The following is a 16,550-nucleotide window of genomic DNA, read 5'->3' on the forward strand; positions in this document are numbered from 1 at the left end:
CCTTTGCATCCCTGAGATAAGAGATGATATTCTGATGCATGTCTTTTCACAGGACCTGTTGTTCAGCGTGTGCGCTCTCAATGTCATCTCCACCATTGTCTGTGCTTTGGCAACAGCGATGTGTTGCATGCAGATGGTTTCTTCTGATCTTCTGCAAATGGTGAGTACATTTCAGTGACAGCACAGGATGTTGTCCGACAGAACATATTTTCCTATTCTGTATTTATTCATTTGTACTTATTCCTTGCTTGTAAACTTAGGCCTACTTGTTTGTCTTTGCACAGTGTTAGAATGTGCATACCTAGGTGTGTGTTTTAACTGTGTACATCTCTATACATACAGCATATAGATGTATGTAATACGAATAGCTGCTGCATTAAATGTGTATTATATATTCCATGAGAGAACTAAATTTAGATTTTGACATTGGGAATAAATAATTTTGGTTACTGGGGTTAGTGACAAGGTTTGGTTTATATATGCACATTACATTTTCTGTTGTTGCATGTTCTTTGTATTCACGTTTTACACTACCCAGAGCAATTACTTAGCTTTGAAATACTGTTTTTCAAGTATGAGAACTATGTAGTGTGAGAACTGTAAGTTCAAAACTAGAACTTTTCATGGCACTGTGCCAATAACAGTGTTTTCAGGAGGAAAACAAGTTCAGCTCCAGAGTAGTACTTGTGTTTAAAACAAGAGGGGAAATGATCATTAGTCTTCTGCACAGTCAGCTGCATTACAGGATGCTGTCTTGTTTTGGTTGGAAGAAGAGAGCTCTTCTATCCCGTGTAAGTGCTCTTCTTCTCAAGGTTTCAATTTAATGTTGAAACATAAACAGTACTAACTTTAAATTAGTGTTTGGCAGGCCATATAAACTATTTAACCCACCTCTACCACAGCTAATCTATGAAATAATCCTGTGTTTAGTATGAGACAGCAGACATGCAAAGTAATGCTAGCCATTTGTAAGTCATATTTTAAAAGTCTGTATGGCAAAAATTCTGTCCCAACAAGATAGTTGTAAACACTCTGAGCAGCAGTGAGAGACTCTATAACCTGTCCCAAGTGGTTAAATGAATAAATATATACAAATACCATGGATTTTACTTTGAGTTCTAGGTATGTGAGTTTGAGATGTGGATGTCCCCCCGGTGGCGCAGGGGTATAAAGTGCTGCTTGCAGCACCGGAGGGCCCAGGTTCGAATCCCCCCTGTGGCGCAAGTGGTATAAGTGCTGCTCTGCTACACAGAAGGGCTCGAATCCCGGGAGTTGGACTCGATGATCTCTAAGGTCCCTTCCAACTCGCACAATACTATGATACTATGATACTATGATGATATGTCCTTTCTAGAGAAGCATTCCTGGTCACTGGGTTACAAACTTAGTTAAAATGCATTCTCAATCTGTGAGCTAGGAATTACTTCATGTGTTAGTGGGCGTAACAAAGGGCAGGCAAAATCTGATGTTCTATAAAAGCATATTTTCATTTATTGCCCTGTATTCATAGTCTGTGAGCTTGCAGCAGCTCATAAACAGTGGGAATTGGATATAGTGATCTTTTAGTAAAAATGCCCTGAAAACTATAACGCAGACTATCTGGTAATGCACACAGATGAAATTTTTCATTACATTTGAAGGTTTTTGTTTAAAAATAATGTCAATGAACAAATATTGGCTTTCAAGTATTAAGGAAAAAAAATACTAGTTCTTGTGGTATCCAAGCAGGTCCCTTCTTGGGCTGAGGTTTGAAACACAGTGGTTTCTAAATCTTCAGTCCTGGAGGCTGTACCTGGCGGTGTTAGGCTCCATAGGAATTAAGAAACATGAGTAGAAATAATTGCGTTTCCAATTCCAGTCTCTAAAGAAATGACTTCATTTCGATCTGTTTTTTTTCCTGCACTTTTTAAATGAAGTGATCTAGCACACATATCCTTACTCTCTAGTTACTTTGAAGATAAAGTTCAAGGTATAAGTGAAGGAACAAAGAAATAGAGGGAATGAATATAGGAAGTCACGTGCCTTGGAAAAATGTTTATTATATCCTACGAGACATTATTATCTGTAATAATGTTATTGATTTTACGTAAGATGTCAGTTACACCCATGTTTTCGTTTGTATTTGTTTCAGTAGGGACTTAAAAGATATCTGGCTTTTTTAGAGGATGCTTTTATAAATGTTATTAAACTCATTTTTTATACTAATTTAATAAATACAGTAATTCATTAATTTATGCCAGTCTTACTCTTCTGCTAGTGATAGCTTCCTGGTAAGAAATGTGTTCCAGCATGTAATTCTTCTCTGAAAGCTATCCTGAGAACCTAGTCCAAGAAGCAAATAAGAATAGGATTTGCAGTCATGTATATGATTAGATGTCCTTAATAGCAGCTGAATCTTTGATGGAGTTATCTGGAGACAGACCGCTAAAAATATGCTTTTCTGCTCTTTTTTGTTTGCTTGTGTCTTTCTCCTCTATTCCTATTATATAAAAGTTTTGTAGCTATGTCAAAATTAAAAAAACAAACAAACAACCCTTTAATCTTCATTGGCATGTGTTTTTAATTGTCACCATAGTAAATGATGAAGCATTCTTTCTGGCATTCCTGAAATCTGAACTATGGTGTTCCAGCAGCTAGCATCCATTACACTGCTCAAAATCACATCCTGGAAGGGGCAAACTGCTGTTAAAATATATGAGCTCATTTGGGACATGACAGTGTAGGAGTCCTGGCAAACAGAATGCCAGTGGAAGAGTACCAAAGTCCTGACATGGTTTAACTGTCAGAAATTCACCTTCTACACAGAGACCTCAAACACATCCCCAGAACTTCCACTACTAAATATTGAAGTGTCTCTGAGAGAAACTGAACAGACTAGGAAGATTTCAGTGTAATTAAAAGAGTTAAGAAGACATAACAGTTTTGGATATCAGAGATGTAATACCTCTTGTTCAGGGCTTGAATTTCTTCATTATCTTCTGATTCTGTTGTATGTCTATCCATGTTAGTACACTAGTGGTGTTGGAAATTTCTCTTCAGGCTCTTCATGCCATTATAGCTTTGGCAGGTGTTCTGTGCTCAGAACTGCTGGTCTCTTATCAGTTCATAATATACCAATTACAATCTCTTAAAATTAATTTAAATTGCATAACTAATAAGAGAATGATGATACTGCTAAGGGGACATACTGTGCAAGCAGCTTTGGTGGCAGTCCTTTTTTAAGGTCTGGTAATAATATGCTTTTCTCAATCACATACTGCAGACTGTTTTTCTTGCATTACATTTTAGTTTCCTCTAGTTCTTACTTTTGTACTCGCAAAAGTAGAAATCTTGAGATTGTTGTCAGAAACCGTGCTGAAATTTGCAGAATGCCTGAAACCAAAATAAATCTTAAGTACTCACCAATCACCAATAATAAAAGGGAAAATAACTCTTTCTTTGAGCACCTGCTCCCATTTGTTAGTGTATTTCATAGCATTTGTTGGCAATAGTACAACCTAAATCAATTTTCTCAAGTATTATTGCATGCAAACTTGGAAAAGGGAATGGTGTAAAGTGTAGCCATTGATTTGAACTACTGAAATCTAAGTTTTGGCAATAAGATCTTATCCTGAAAGAAAGAAAAAAAAAATGGAAACAGGAAAGGTTAAAAAAAGAAAACATTTTCTTGTTGTTATTATTTTGGTGTGGTCTTTTTGCTTTTAATCCATGCTGTTCAGTTTCTGCAGTATTTCAGACAAAGCATACAAGACTTTGCTGGGGGTTTGTGCTTTTGTTACAGGACGCACACAAAAATTCTCCTAGATCGTTTCTTATTTGAGTTGACCAATTCAGGGAGTATCCCAAACCTTTCACCTCACTTTATCCTTTCCCAGCCCGTGAAGCATACGCAGCATCTCAGGGAAGAAGCCTACTGTGGGTATACTACAGGTGCAAATGGCACTTGTTATGTATTTTGCTAGTTTGGACAGTTTAAGACTGCACTCCTTTTCAGGGCTTCCTAGAATTGTTCTTTCTGTTTATACACTCCTCCAGAAGATAAGTGTGAATCATATCAGATTATATCAGTGTTATGAAATGTGAGGAAACATTCCTTAATAACCGAGCTGTCACTTCCAGGATATTTTATTTGTTGCTTGAAGGCAGTTTCAGTTTCCATGTTGTCAGATGAATGGCACCTGCAAAAATTCACATTATTTTCTTCAGAGGGTAGCTGCCACAGCTAGACAAAGCAATGCACAAGAAGTTGTGCCCTTTGTGGTCAGATTAAAGCACGAAGTATACCTGCTCCCTTCTTCAGATGTGTTTATACCATGGTTATCCTAGAAGTACTGGCACTGATATTACTCAGTGTGTTCTGATGTTATCACCATCACTGTTTTTAACCACTCATCATGCTATGTGATATCTAAAACAATCTGTTATTTTGTAAAGGAAATAAGGTAATGATGACACATGCAAACTGTAACATTTAATTACTGTTTTCATCAGCTATAATGATAATGGAGTGTGTCATTACTGAAATTAACAAAGAAAAATAATTAATAAATCCTTTCTGTTCTGTGGGTTGTACAGTGTACAGTGTAGCCACACTGTCTGGGCTATCAAGTTGTATGGACTTCTTGGTCAGAGGAAAAGCTCCCACAAATAAGGGAGTAAGACACTACTTAGCTTTTCTTAAAGAAATCTGCACATATCTCGGTATATATCTGCTTTATTTCAGTATGTGCTGCAGAAATGCAGCAACTCTGGATGATGAAAAACGTTTTTTTAGAAGGACTTCTTAACAAAATTTTCAGATAATTTCGGGAGATTAAGGATAAAAGCATTTGGCAATTCAAACAATAAATATTCTGATGGAAGGTAAACTAGCAGTAATGTTAATGGCGGATGTTTCTTTTATATTTTTACATCATTTATTCTCGTTCTGCAGATACATCTAACATTAGTTAATTTTTTTTTAATTTTTTTTTCTTTTTAAAAATTATATCTGCGTCAATATGTACTAATAAAACACTGAGCTCTTATGTTGCTGCCCAGGCCTTTACATTCTCTTTTAAAGGATGCTTAAAGCATTTTCTCTTCTAAACAGTAACTAATTAATAGGATTTATTAAAATGTGCGTTCTTTTGTAACACCTTGCCATGTAAAACTTTCCTAGACAGCACTAGGCAGTTGTTTCCATTCATATTGTTAAGACTGTAAATCTATCTTGAGTATCAATTTAATTTGTTTCTGAAGTAAAACAGTGAGTTTTCTTGGCAGAGTTTTTGAACGACACGACAACAGAAAGGATGAAAGGATACATTATTAATCTCTATAAATGTTCATTCTCTGTTTGTAATTTAAATAATCTTTTCCAGTTTAATGTGAGAGTTACAACAATGTGTCTGTCAGCTTTAATTTTCATTTAAGGCTTTTTTTGTTAGAGGAATATATTACTAACCTCTGCGTGCTACTGTTTCTTAAATGTCTTATTCCTCCATTGTTTTGTTTCAGTATTTATACCTCATCTAGTGATAACAGTGTTTTTCACTTGGAAAAAAAGTTGGAAACTAAAGTATAATAAGAACTGAATATACAAAGCAATCTGATGAAACTCTGCTAATTTTTAAGCAAGATATGTAATGTGCTTGTATTGCTGTTCTTAACTTGTTTAACAAGTTAATTTTTGCTGGCCTAAAATTATATAGAAGCATAGAAAATTCAGTGTTTGAAATTTATACAAAGTATAAAGATTGCACAACATGTAGAAACAGGCTTTCTTGGTTGACTGTGCATATAAACAGCCCTTGATGTGAAGCTCAGTGCTTTCTGATATGTATCATCTGAAAGTAACTAATCAGTTTGATTTTTTTTAATTGTGCTTTTTCTCTGTGCATTGACAGCTGTAAGTGAGACAAGCTCTGGCTGTTTTGAAATACTTTTGTTCTAAAGCATAAAGAGAGACCATCTAGAATCCAGATTCATTGGTAGCTATCTCATTCTCACTATCAGATTGTTGCTGTTTATGGTGCACTCGTCCTGCTGATTATGTGAAAATATGCAGTACTTTTGGCATATCTGATGCTGAACTAACACTTGTTCTTTTCTAAGTGAGTTTTTTAGATAAGTCTTTCTTCACTTCTGTCACACAGGCCATTTTATCACTAAGCTGTTTACTCTGTACCTCAATCATAGCTGCTAGGCGGAATGATTCCTGAAAGCATGTTTGGCGTGTGCAGTAGCTTAGGAACACCTATTAGGTGTGGTGACATACTTTGAATATAAATTACTGCCATTCCTTTCACAACATGTAAAATAAAGTCTCTTTTAAATAAGAAAAAAAGTGTGCCAGAGAAGACATCATAAAGAACTCCAAACATTTTTCCTTTTGCGCATTCAAAAATAATTATTCTTAGAATAATTCAGTGATTAAATTTATATTTTGCTAAATTATTTGCTAAATTTTGCTATTACTCTGAAGAATAATTTCCATTGTAGTTGTTTCTTTTTTGTCGTTTTTCAGTTAGCATTTCTATCATGTCACTCAGATATGTCAAATGATGTTGGATGACATCTTGCTAGCATTGTTCAATCTATTCTTGTGGTGGATAATGTTGAAATAATAATAACAATAATTTAAAACATCTTTTGGGAGATGCTGCAAATGAAGTGAGAACTGATCTTAAGTGATTAAATACTTATTTAAATTAATAGTAATTTGCTCAGGTTTTGTGGGGATGACCCATACCTGGAAGCACTGATGAAGTTCTTAGTCTTACAGATCTCAGAGGAGCTTAGCACACTGTATCACAACAGGTAACTGTTCCTTCAGAGAATAATGTATATAGTCCTTTACTGCACTTTCATCTATTCACTAATTGATACTTCTCCATCAGTGTTTACTTAAATATACTCAATATTGGAAACATAAGTAATTAGCCACAATCTTTCTGGTCATTTCAGAGGCTAGCCTGTGTGAGAATTTTGAGTGAAGAGATGGAAATTTCATTTGACAAGGAAAAAAAGAGTGTGTTTTATAGCTTCATTTCTTACCTATCTATGGTAAGAACTGGATAGAATCCTGTTCTTTCCATAAAATATTGCTGCCTTCACAAGGAAATAACAGTACTTGTCTTTGCTGCAGGTTCTAAGCTTGCTGGAAAGGTCATTGGCATTTGGTCCAGTGTCTCTGGCTCTGTGTGTTTTCCATTGTCTGGTGGATTTCTGAAAGTTCTTAGCATCTGATGGGACAAGGTGGAGTATTTGGGATTTCCAGTGTCAAGTCACATCAATTTATGCCCAGTGGTTATGTTCTAAGTGGTTATTGCTAACTATGAAGTCATGCCAAGCTTTTTGAAGTGTTGACAACTTACTGTATTTAGCAGCGGTGCTGTTTACTGTTTGTCCTCATCTGCAGTGATGTATCTGTTGCTTCTGCAGTCATCATTAGTTTAATCCCCAAAGCCTTGGCTGGAAGCATGCTGAAAGGTTTAATAGTCTGAGCTATTGGTTTTGAAATCACGCTAAATGCAGCTTGAAGTTGTGATTATGCAGGCTGTGCCAATTTTTTTTTTTTTTTTTTTTTTTTGCCATCAAACATTTTGAGCTTGATTATTTAGGAACTACTTTGTAATACAAAACAAACAGACAAACAAAGAAAAAAAGGGGAAAAAAAGTGTATTTCCTTGCAAGTGTTTGTCAGCATTCCTCCACCTAGTGCAGCTCTGTCTGCTTGTCTGCTGTCAGCGTTTTCTTGCCATGCCTCTTCTGGCTGTCTCCCCTAGACACTGCTTTGTCTTTGAACTCCTGCTAGCCTTCAACATTTGAGACTAACTCTTCAGGATTTTTAAAGTACATTTTACTGTAGGCAGAATAAACTTTTGCAGGCCAACAGAGGATAGGAGATATTGTAGTGTAGAATAACATATGATAAATTCTTGTTTAATAGCTTTTCCACTGTTTTCTCAAACAGTCTGTTCTTTCTGATATTCCCTTATATTTGGTGTTGTTTCATTTCCTGCCAGTCTCCCTCTTCCAATTTAATTTTTGTGCCTCCAGCAGGATGATATCACATAGGTAAACTGTCACTTACAAACTCCTCTCCAAATGTGTGCATCTTTCATATGCATTTTGCCACTCATTTTCAGCACTGGTCAAGCAGTTCATTGTTATGATTTATATTCACAGTAAAGCTTCTTGAATTCTGCTGTTAAATTGAACTGCATCTTATAATGAGGTCTTCTCCTTCTTGAATCACAGTCTGTGCAGCATCTTTACCTCATGTCATTGAAATGCCACAGAACGGATGCCAATACTTCACGCACTGTGGAAGTGCTCTGCATTAATTGCCTTGTTTTGAGAAACATTTAAGTCTGTTGCCTCTTATAGATACCTGAATTAAGTGAGCTCCAGGAAACTTGAGAACCAAAGAGATGGAGCTACCTCTTTCCTAGTGGAAGCCAAATCTTTACTGGCAGTGTATGTAAATGGCCCGTGGGTGATTGTAAAAGTTGTAAAAGAAAACTGCTTGTAAAAGACTACCAAATCATCAGCTCCTCTAGGAAAATGACTGTAGTCCTGAGTGTGTAAGGTACAAAATAAGAACCTTGAATATATAGAGGTGGTAATTTTTTCTAAGATTTAGGTCATTAAGTAGCTTTTTATTTTCCGAAAAAGACTGTTAAGGTTGTGTTTTTTTATTTTACTGGCCCTAGATCAGTACTTCAACCTTACTTCTATTTGCTTCCTTTTTTTCTACCAAATTCTTCAGTGTGATATGTTTATGTGATAACAAACTGATAATCATATCACACAGGTGTGGTATTTATAAGTTAATGTAATGTTAGTTTGGGAAACAGACATAAAAAGATCAAGTGAACTTAAACTGAATTACCATAAAATGTTTCTTTATTCTGTATGAGAAACCTGTAGACGTGTCTGGTTATAAGAACAGTCTCACATCTCATGTGCTTAGGAGCATTAGACATGTTATGGAAAGGAGGAGTAAATGAAGTAGATGTCTCTTATTGCTGTAACATCAGTAGACTATGATGTCCGAAAGTCATTGGTTATTGGACATAATAAAAGTGTTGTGCAGAGGAAGTTGTTTATTTACTAACTGTAAAAATGCCTCTAGATATCCAATTACTAAGCAGCTACTAAGTTCATTTTCCCAAGCAATTGAAATAGGTCCTTTCCAGCCTTCTGTTGTGTTGTGTTATTAAAAATTCAACCTTTGAAGCAACATGCAAAGATCATGTTTGGTGGAAGTAAGCTCAACCTTCTGAATACCAAAGACCAACATGACTTGTACAGTAGTATTAAGTCAGAATAACTGACAATGAGCATTTATCTGGAAAAGTGAAAAAAATATAAAACTGGCATTAAAAATGAAGTAAATCACTCTTTACTGGATCTCTGAAGCTAAAGTATTTTCATTTTTACAAAAATGCTTTTTCAGTCTCCATCCTTTATCTGAAAAGTAGTAATGATGCTATGCAACAACATTTCACAAATTTCAGTGTTAAAAGTGGAATGTGCCTGTTACCAAATTTCTTACCTCACTGGTTTTAAAAGGCAGGAGTTGAAGACCAGGTTACCTACTGGTCCAAAATAGTGGCATGACAGCAAAAGGAACATCTTGTCTGATGAAGGAAGAATTCTATCATTTTTGATTGTAAATCCCCCTTTCTCCATGGCAACCATATAAAGCCAGGCCAAGGCCTCTGGGTTCTGTGTAATCTGCAGAATGGTCTGTATTTGATCTTGAAGCAGTTTAATACTTTGATATGAGCTTTTATTTTGCCTTCCTACTGTCAGTCTCAGAAAGGTGTCTTGATATCACCGCCATGATAGAAGCTGATTAGTTTCTTATCACAAACATTGAGAATACTTCACAGTGTTATTTTTTTTTCCTAGTTATGAAATTTTTGAGGTAGAATAAATGTTTTTCTTTTGTTCTTACTGGTATTTCAAACCTTTATTTAGTGTATGTGTGCTCTGTCTATATCACCAAACTATAAAATTTATTAAGAATATTTTATAAGTCTATTAAAGAAGAGTTATAACTGTTGCTTTTTTTAGTGAAAAATAGAGTGGCCGTAGTCAAAATCAATCATCAAAATGAATACATAACTGCTGATTTCTAGTTTGGTTTATTTGAAGGTTTCTTTGGTATTGTCTTTAGTACAAGGCTTTTTAGTATAGAAGCAAAACTATGCAAATAGTTTTTTTACTAATTCTATTTATTGTTAATTATTAAAATACAGCTGGGTATGTAGTGTTAGAATCAAATTGTACTACAAGATAGAATTGGTTCTTGAAATGTTATTTAAATTGAAATACCCTTGTTTTCCACTGTAGGAGTAAGTGCCTTTTAGGAAGGTATCTCTTCGTCTGTGGTAAAACATTACTCTATATTTCAGTAATTTGACTCTCACTGATCTCGCTGCTTGCACATACTTTTTTGCTTCCAGAAGTATCTACCATTTCTGTATGGATATTCATGAACAGGATATTGCTTAGAGTTGCTAAAATTGACCTTTCTTTACAATTCTCGTTATTGGAAATGGTTTTATTTTCCTACCATCTGAAGGAACTTTACCTGTTCATTTTCAGTTTCTGCCACAGAGGCCACATTCTGCCAATGCAGACTGCATGACTCCACATGGGACTGTTCTGCATCAAACTTTGGACTTCGATGAATTCATCCCACCAATACCACCTCCACCCTACTACCCACCAGAATATACCTGCACACCTGTAGTAGAGGCACAGAGGTGATTCTTAGCTACAGACTATGAAACTCTTTCAAAAAATATGAAGCAAAGTAATGCCTTTCACTTGCATTTGCTTCTTCTTTTCCTGAGAGATTACATACATGTTTTGCAAATTTGTTAGAACACACATGGAAATAGTTTTGTTGAAGCACTGTTGTGATAGAGAAGTGATGGAACTTAGCAAAGACAAGGGTAATAATAAACAGACAAGAATAACTTAAAGCACAAATGAGCTTATAGGTGATCCTTTTACAGTTAACACTGTACACTTGAGGTTGAATGTGAGATTTAATTTCCAAAGGAAATGACTGCTCTGTATATGCATTACTGCGGAATAGTGAAAGGCTTTAGTGACAGAAATGGACTGGGACAGATGACTGGTATCCAAAATGAAACATAGTTTTTAATGCTAAGAGGTGAATGATGGTTTTGTTTTGGCTGTCTTATAAATTGCTTCAGTTGATTCTTTGTACTATATTGGTTTTGAATTCAGAGAAAGCTCTACCTCATTGTGTTACAGATATTAGCATGCCAAATAAATCTGATGTAATTTCCTAATAGTTAAGTTTCCTCGTTTGTGTTTTTAAGCAGAAGTCTCCATTTGGAATTTCCTCATTCCCCATTCAGTGCTTTGTATGAAGTCACCATTAACAGCCCAGGAATGCTATATCCAACTGAGCTGCCACCTCCTTATGAGGCAGTGATTGGAGAAACACCTGCCAGTCAGGTAAGACAAGCTGAAGGAAATCTACTGTATAGTCTCCAGATTTTCATGGTGTGAAATATCAGTGAAAATAAACTCAGAGTATATTGACAGCTTTATTTGGAACTATGACAAAGAATGCAGTGTATTTCAGACAAATACTTGCATTATTATAGGTTTTGCCTTGTGTTTTACTGAATAGCGTCAGCTCTAGTGAAACTAGAATTGTAATGTATCTAGGTACAACCAAAGCTAATTTGAAGAAGGTTTTCTTTGAAGAGGCTTGTCATAATTAAATAGACAAGAATGGCCTTCTAAAGAAATATATTTGTTTCTATAAACTCTAATTTATGGCAGAATTCACTAAAAAGGAGTCAATCTTGATGTTGCTTATCAGACATTAGTGTTATACTATACTTTGCATTTCCCCAAAATATATGATAGAAGAAGTTAATTGACAAAGCAGCTTCTGACAGCTTCTCCATTTCTTTCCACCTATCCTGCCCTCCACTGTCTGTTAAAATACAAAAGATTACATAACATTAACCTATATAAACTGCTTGCAAGTTTTTTGTTGAAAGCAAAATTGGTGTTTCCAGGGCCAAAATGTTTTATCAGTGTACTGTTGTTTTGACTTTGCAGTAAGTCAGATGAACCTGCAAGTCCTGGAGGAGCTGATGTTTTTCAGAAATTAATTAAAAAAATTGGCAGAAATGGTATGAATTACAGATGAACTGAGGGGCAGAGAAGAATCGTTTATGTGAAAACGATTTATATGTGGTGCTCACTAAGGTTTAGAGAAGAATCTATACTTGAGCACAGAATTGCTTTGGGCACTTTTGTAATTGAGATTCCACTATGCATGTGCTTCAACATCCAGTAGCACAATAACATTAGCATGTGACAAAAGTATAAAGAAGTAATTTGAAATAGCAAAGTCATGTTCTTGCTATGGGAGAGCACTGGATTTGATATGCAGATGTATTAACTTCTATTGTTTGGTGTATGGGGTCCATTTTAGTACCTCACCTATTCATCTGGGGCCACCTGAGTTCCAGAAGTGTTTGTCACACAATGGTAAGGTCTGGTGATTTTAAATTTCTGAATGGCGGTAAATACCAGGTAAGTGTATCTATGCCTGGTAGTGGCTGGTTAGGAAGGCTTGTAGGAGCAAAGTAAGAACAGGATCTGAGTATCAGCAGTGAGATATATTGGCACTGCTAACTAAAGCTTGCACAGCAGCTTTGTAGTTACATGCTTTTCTTGATGGCAGAAGTTCTAACGTTTTTTTGCAGACAGCATCCCAACCAATCTGTAAATGAAGAAATAGAGCCAAAGTCTAAGACAGTTTTAGGTCTTTAAGATGAATCAAATGCAGTCCTAAATTCTTACATGGTACGAGTGTTACTGTCTAGTATGCATCAAGCCACAGGGCAGAGTGAGCTGAAATAACTAGATTTATAAATCCCTCAGGTAGACTTTGCAATGGTAATCATAGCAGTGCTTCAGATACAGAAGCGCTTCTGGGAGCCATTATGCGACAATAATTATTTATCTCTTACTGATCATCAAGGAATAGATTTTGGTGTTTTTAGATGGATTGAACTCCCTTGAGTTTTATTAAATTCTATTAAATTAGACTCAGTACTCATGCATTTCATGCACAATAAATGTCAATGCTAATTTAACTGGTTGCATCTAAACAAAAATTGCTGTTGTCATCTGTACTGATTAGGAATTCTGGTTTTATGACCATGAAAAAAAAAAAACAGAACACTTTTCAAACAATTTTCCATGGGAAGAATTGACAAGGATGTAGTAAAGAACAGACAGATTAAGGTTCTGGATAAATTATACCAGTGACTATTCTGTAAGCTTTAAAAGGTTATAGGCTGTACAGATTTGTTTAGAGCATGTTTTTTCTCACTTTTTTTCTGTTGTTAATTTAGTGACAATTTGCCAACCATTATGTCTGAGAATGTGCAAGTTGATCTTTGTTAGTCTAGGCAGTGTGGGAAACTGTGTGAGCCCACCTGCCATCTGTATGCAACTGTGACCTAACTAAAATTTGTCAGCGTTACCTCCTACAATTAAAACCATGATTCTCTGTTGCTCAAGCAAGATGAATCGATTCAGAATGCATATTAAGTGTATTTGGGAATTATTTTAGATGTACTAGATTAAAGCTACAGATCTTTTTTCTCTTTGATAGAGATTTGCCAAAACTTCAACCCTGCACAGCTGATTTTATAGGTACTAGACCATGTCAGAGGTCACTGTCACTGCATCTGCTGGGTGACTGAGAGAATGTAGGAGGTCAATAAACATTTCAGCACAGCTACTCAACAGATATGATCTCAGACTCATAGAATGGCTTAGATTGGAGGGAGTCTTAAAAATCACCATCATTAAAGAAAATCCCCTCCCTCTCCCTGCTGTCACTCCTCTTCTGACGCAGCCCAGGGTATCATTGGCCTTCTGGACAACAAGTGCACAATGCTGGCTGGAGTCTGGCTTCTCATCAGTTAGGACCCCCAAGTCCTTCTCTGCAGAACTGTTCTCAATGAGTTCTTTTCCCAGCCTATACTCATACTTGGGATTGCCTTATCCCACACGTGCAACCTCTCACCCTTGTCTTTGTTAAACCTCACTAGATTCTTATGTGCAGTATTATTTTGTCAGTGATTGAGAATTTATGACACAACCTAGCAAGCACCCTGAAAACACTGTTTCAACAGAAATATAGTTGGAGGAATTAAATATATTTATTTTCTGATCAAATTTGGTCCACCACCAAAGAGCATTTCTTGCTTTGGACAAAACATTTTCCAAACTCAACATTCTTTTCACAATCTTACACTTGATTCCATAAAGTTGCTCTTGAGTTCCTGATCTGAAAATAAAACTACAGTTTCTATTTTTGACTTTAGACTTACTGCAGACCTCCTTGTTGATGAAGGCTGATATTGTTATATTAAGAATATAGGAATATTATATTGTTATAAGAATACAAGCAGTAGAACATGTCTAATATGCCACTATAGTGGAAAAGAAAATACATATATTTGCAAACTCTTAGAATCAGTTTTTAAAACTGTATTGGGAAAGTGGTTTTTGTTGTTTGTTTTTTTTGTTTTTTTTTTTGTTTTTTTTTTTTTGAATGCTTGATCATAGTATGGTATGGATAAATACATATATTAAAAAGAGTGGGCACAGTAATTTAGGTGTGTATGTGCATTGATCTACATTGGCATGTGCGCTGGAAGCTCTTTTCGTAATAGGTTCAGAGTGATAGTGTCAAGTTCAATTTTTTAGAAGGCCAGATAGAAATAAAGCTCTTGACTAAAAGGTTTTCAAAGAAGTGATTGATGGTTATTTCTTAAGTCTGTAATCATCAGTAATGAGCTTTTACTAGTTAATTGTGGCCTTACAGAAGTAGATTAGATGCTTTCTACTAAAGACTGTATCAATGTCTCAATCACATTTTCTTTGTCTTTGGATATTTTTCATATGTAGTTATGAGCTATTGATTGGAACCCTTTTTCTTTTCCTCATACCAATCATGGTCACAAAGAACTGCTGAAAACTGAATAAGGTTGGCAGCAGGGTTCTGTTAAAATCAGTAGAAAGAAAATTTCCTAAATTTTAGTTGTTTGTGGATCAAGTTTATGGATCAGCAGGGCCAGTTCTGGGTTTTGTTCACATAAATCTGGTAAATGAAGGGAAGTTACCCACTTAGATCTATTCTTTAGGAAAAAGACGACTTTAAAAGCAATCTCTGATAGGCTGGAGAGCAGCCTACCTTGCCCAGCTTGGTTAAGTGTTGTTAGAGGGTTTAGAAATATGGATGTTAACATCTTGTAAAATAAACAGAGAAAAATAAATCTCCTGTGCTTGTTTTTATCGCTAATTGTTATTCTCCATCCTGTTTTAGGGTGATACAATGTGGTGTCATGGCTGGGGAAAAAACATAATATGGAAAAAATTCACAGTATTGAGGAAAGTTTGCTCTTAATAACACCATTAGTTTTAAGCACTGTAGGCATGTGTTTGGTAATGTGGGCCTGCAACCCAGCTGCATATATATATTCAAGATGAATTTAGCCTGTAGATTTTAGAAAAGTGAAAAATTGCTTCATGTGTGTTCTTTTGCACTGGGTTTGTTCCTGACACAAAGATGTTGTAAAATAATTATTTTTCAATCCAAGTAACAACTGTAGTTATTCCATGCTGCCAGATGTACCGTTCAGATTATTAATGCTGTACTTCATTCTGGTAAGCTGCAGAATGATGTTCTGTTTTGTTAAACTATTTTCATTTAGGTCACTGGTACTGATCAGCAAGTATCTGAATCAAGCATGGGTGAGAGGAATGCGACCCTGGGCTTCAGCACACAAGGTAATCACAGCATTATTGAGAGAGCATCAGATTTCTGAGTGGACTTTTCCTTCTCTTCTGCCATTCCCAGTGGAGAAAGAAGGATTTGCTTCCAGATTATTCATGGAAGAACCTTCTCCTAGTCATAAACAGATATGGCTGGAAACACAGAGGGAATCAAAGAGGAGTTGTTTTTAACAAAGTGTGCTCTATAGCTCCCTGGAAACATGCACATTTTGATTAAAGCCACTGAGGCAGATGCAGCAACTGTCATTTCTTTTTGAAGAATCATGCGTAGAACCAGCAGTTTGCGTCTCATTGTCAACAGCGAGGGGTGCCGATCAGTTAGTCCACGAGGCTTCCTCCTGCATGGCATCTAGAAGCCAGCACAAGAAACCTACTGGCTGAAGAATAGATGCAAATGATGTAGATGAGTAGCAGCACAGAGTATGTTTAAGAGTTTCTAAAAGAGGTCTCCTTAACCTGTTTGTTGATGTGGAGGGCATTTTAAGCTCTATCTCAGATAAATGGAATATGTTGAAAAAGAATAATCTCATTAGGTAAAAAAATTCTGGGGGACCAATCACGAGAATAAATAATCCAGTCAACTACTGCAGCTTGCACAGTACGATTGGTATGTTTTTAATATAACATTGAAATTATAATGTAGATGCCACAAATTTGGGAATAATGCAGAGCCAAATACT

General features: G+C 35.8%; 1 protein-coding gene across 4 annotated transcripts in view; it reads left to right on the forward strand.

Moving 5' to 3' along the window:
- ENTREP2 (endosomal transmembrane epsin interactor 2) overlaps positions 1-16,550 on the forward strand; it is a 98,178-nt gene that overhangs the window by 74,041 nt on the left and 7,587 nt on the right. For 2 of the 4 annotated variants that reach the window (XM_072345917.1, XM_072345921.1), the window contains exons 5-8: positions 53-160; positions 10,603-10,763; positions 11,352-11,490; positions 15,789-15,864. In XM_072345917.1, the coding sequence (XP_072202018.1) occupies positions 53-160; positions 10,603-10,763; positions 11,352-11,490; positions 15,789-15,864 (484 nt within the window). The remainder of the gene's footprint in view (positions 1-52; positions 161-10,602; positions 10,764-11,351; positions 11,491-15,788; positions 15,865-16,550) is intronic. The other 2 variants (XM_072345918.1, XM_072345920.1) reach the window with 2 other exon arrangements.

This window comes from Excalfactoria chinensis, chromosome 10, assembly GCF_039878825.1.
Source record: "Excalfactoria chinensis isolate bCotChi1 chromosome 10, bCotChi1.hap2, whole genome shotgun sequence".
NCBI lineage: Eukaryota > Metazoa > Chordata > Aves > Galliformes > Phasianidae > Excalfactoria > Excalfactoria chinensis.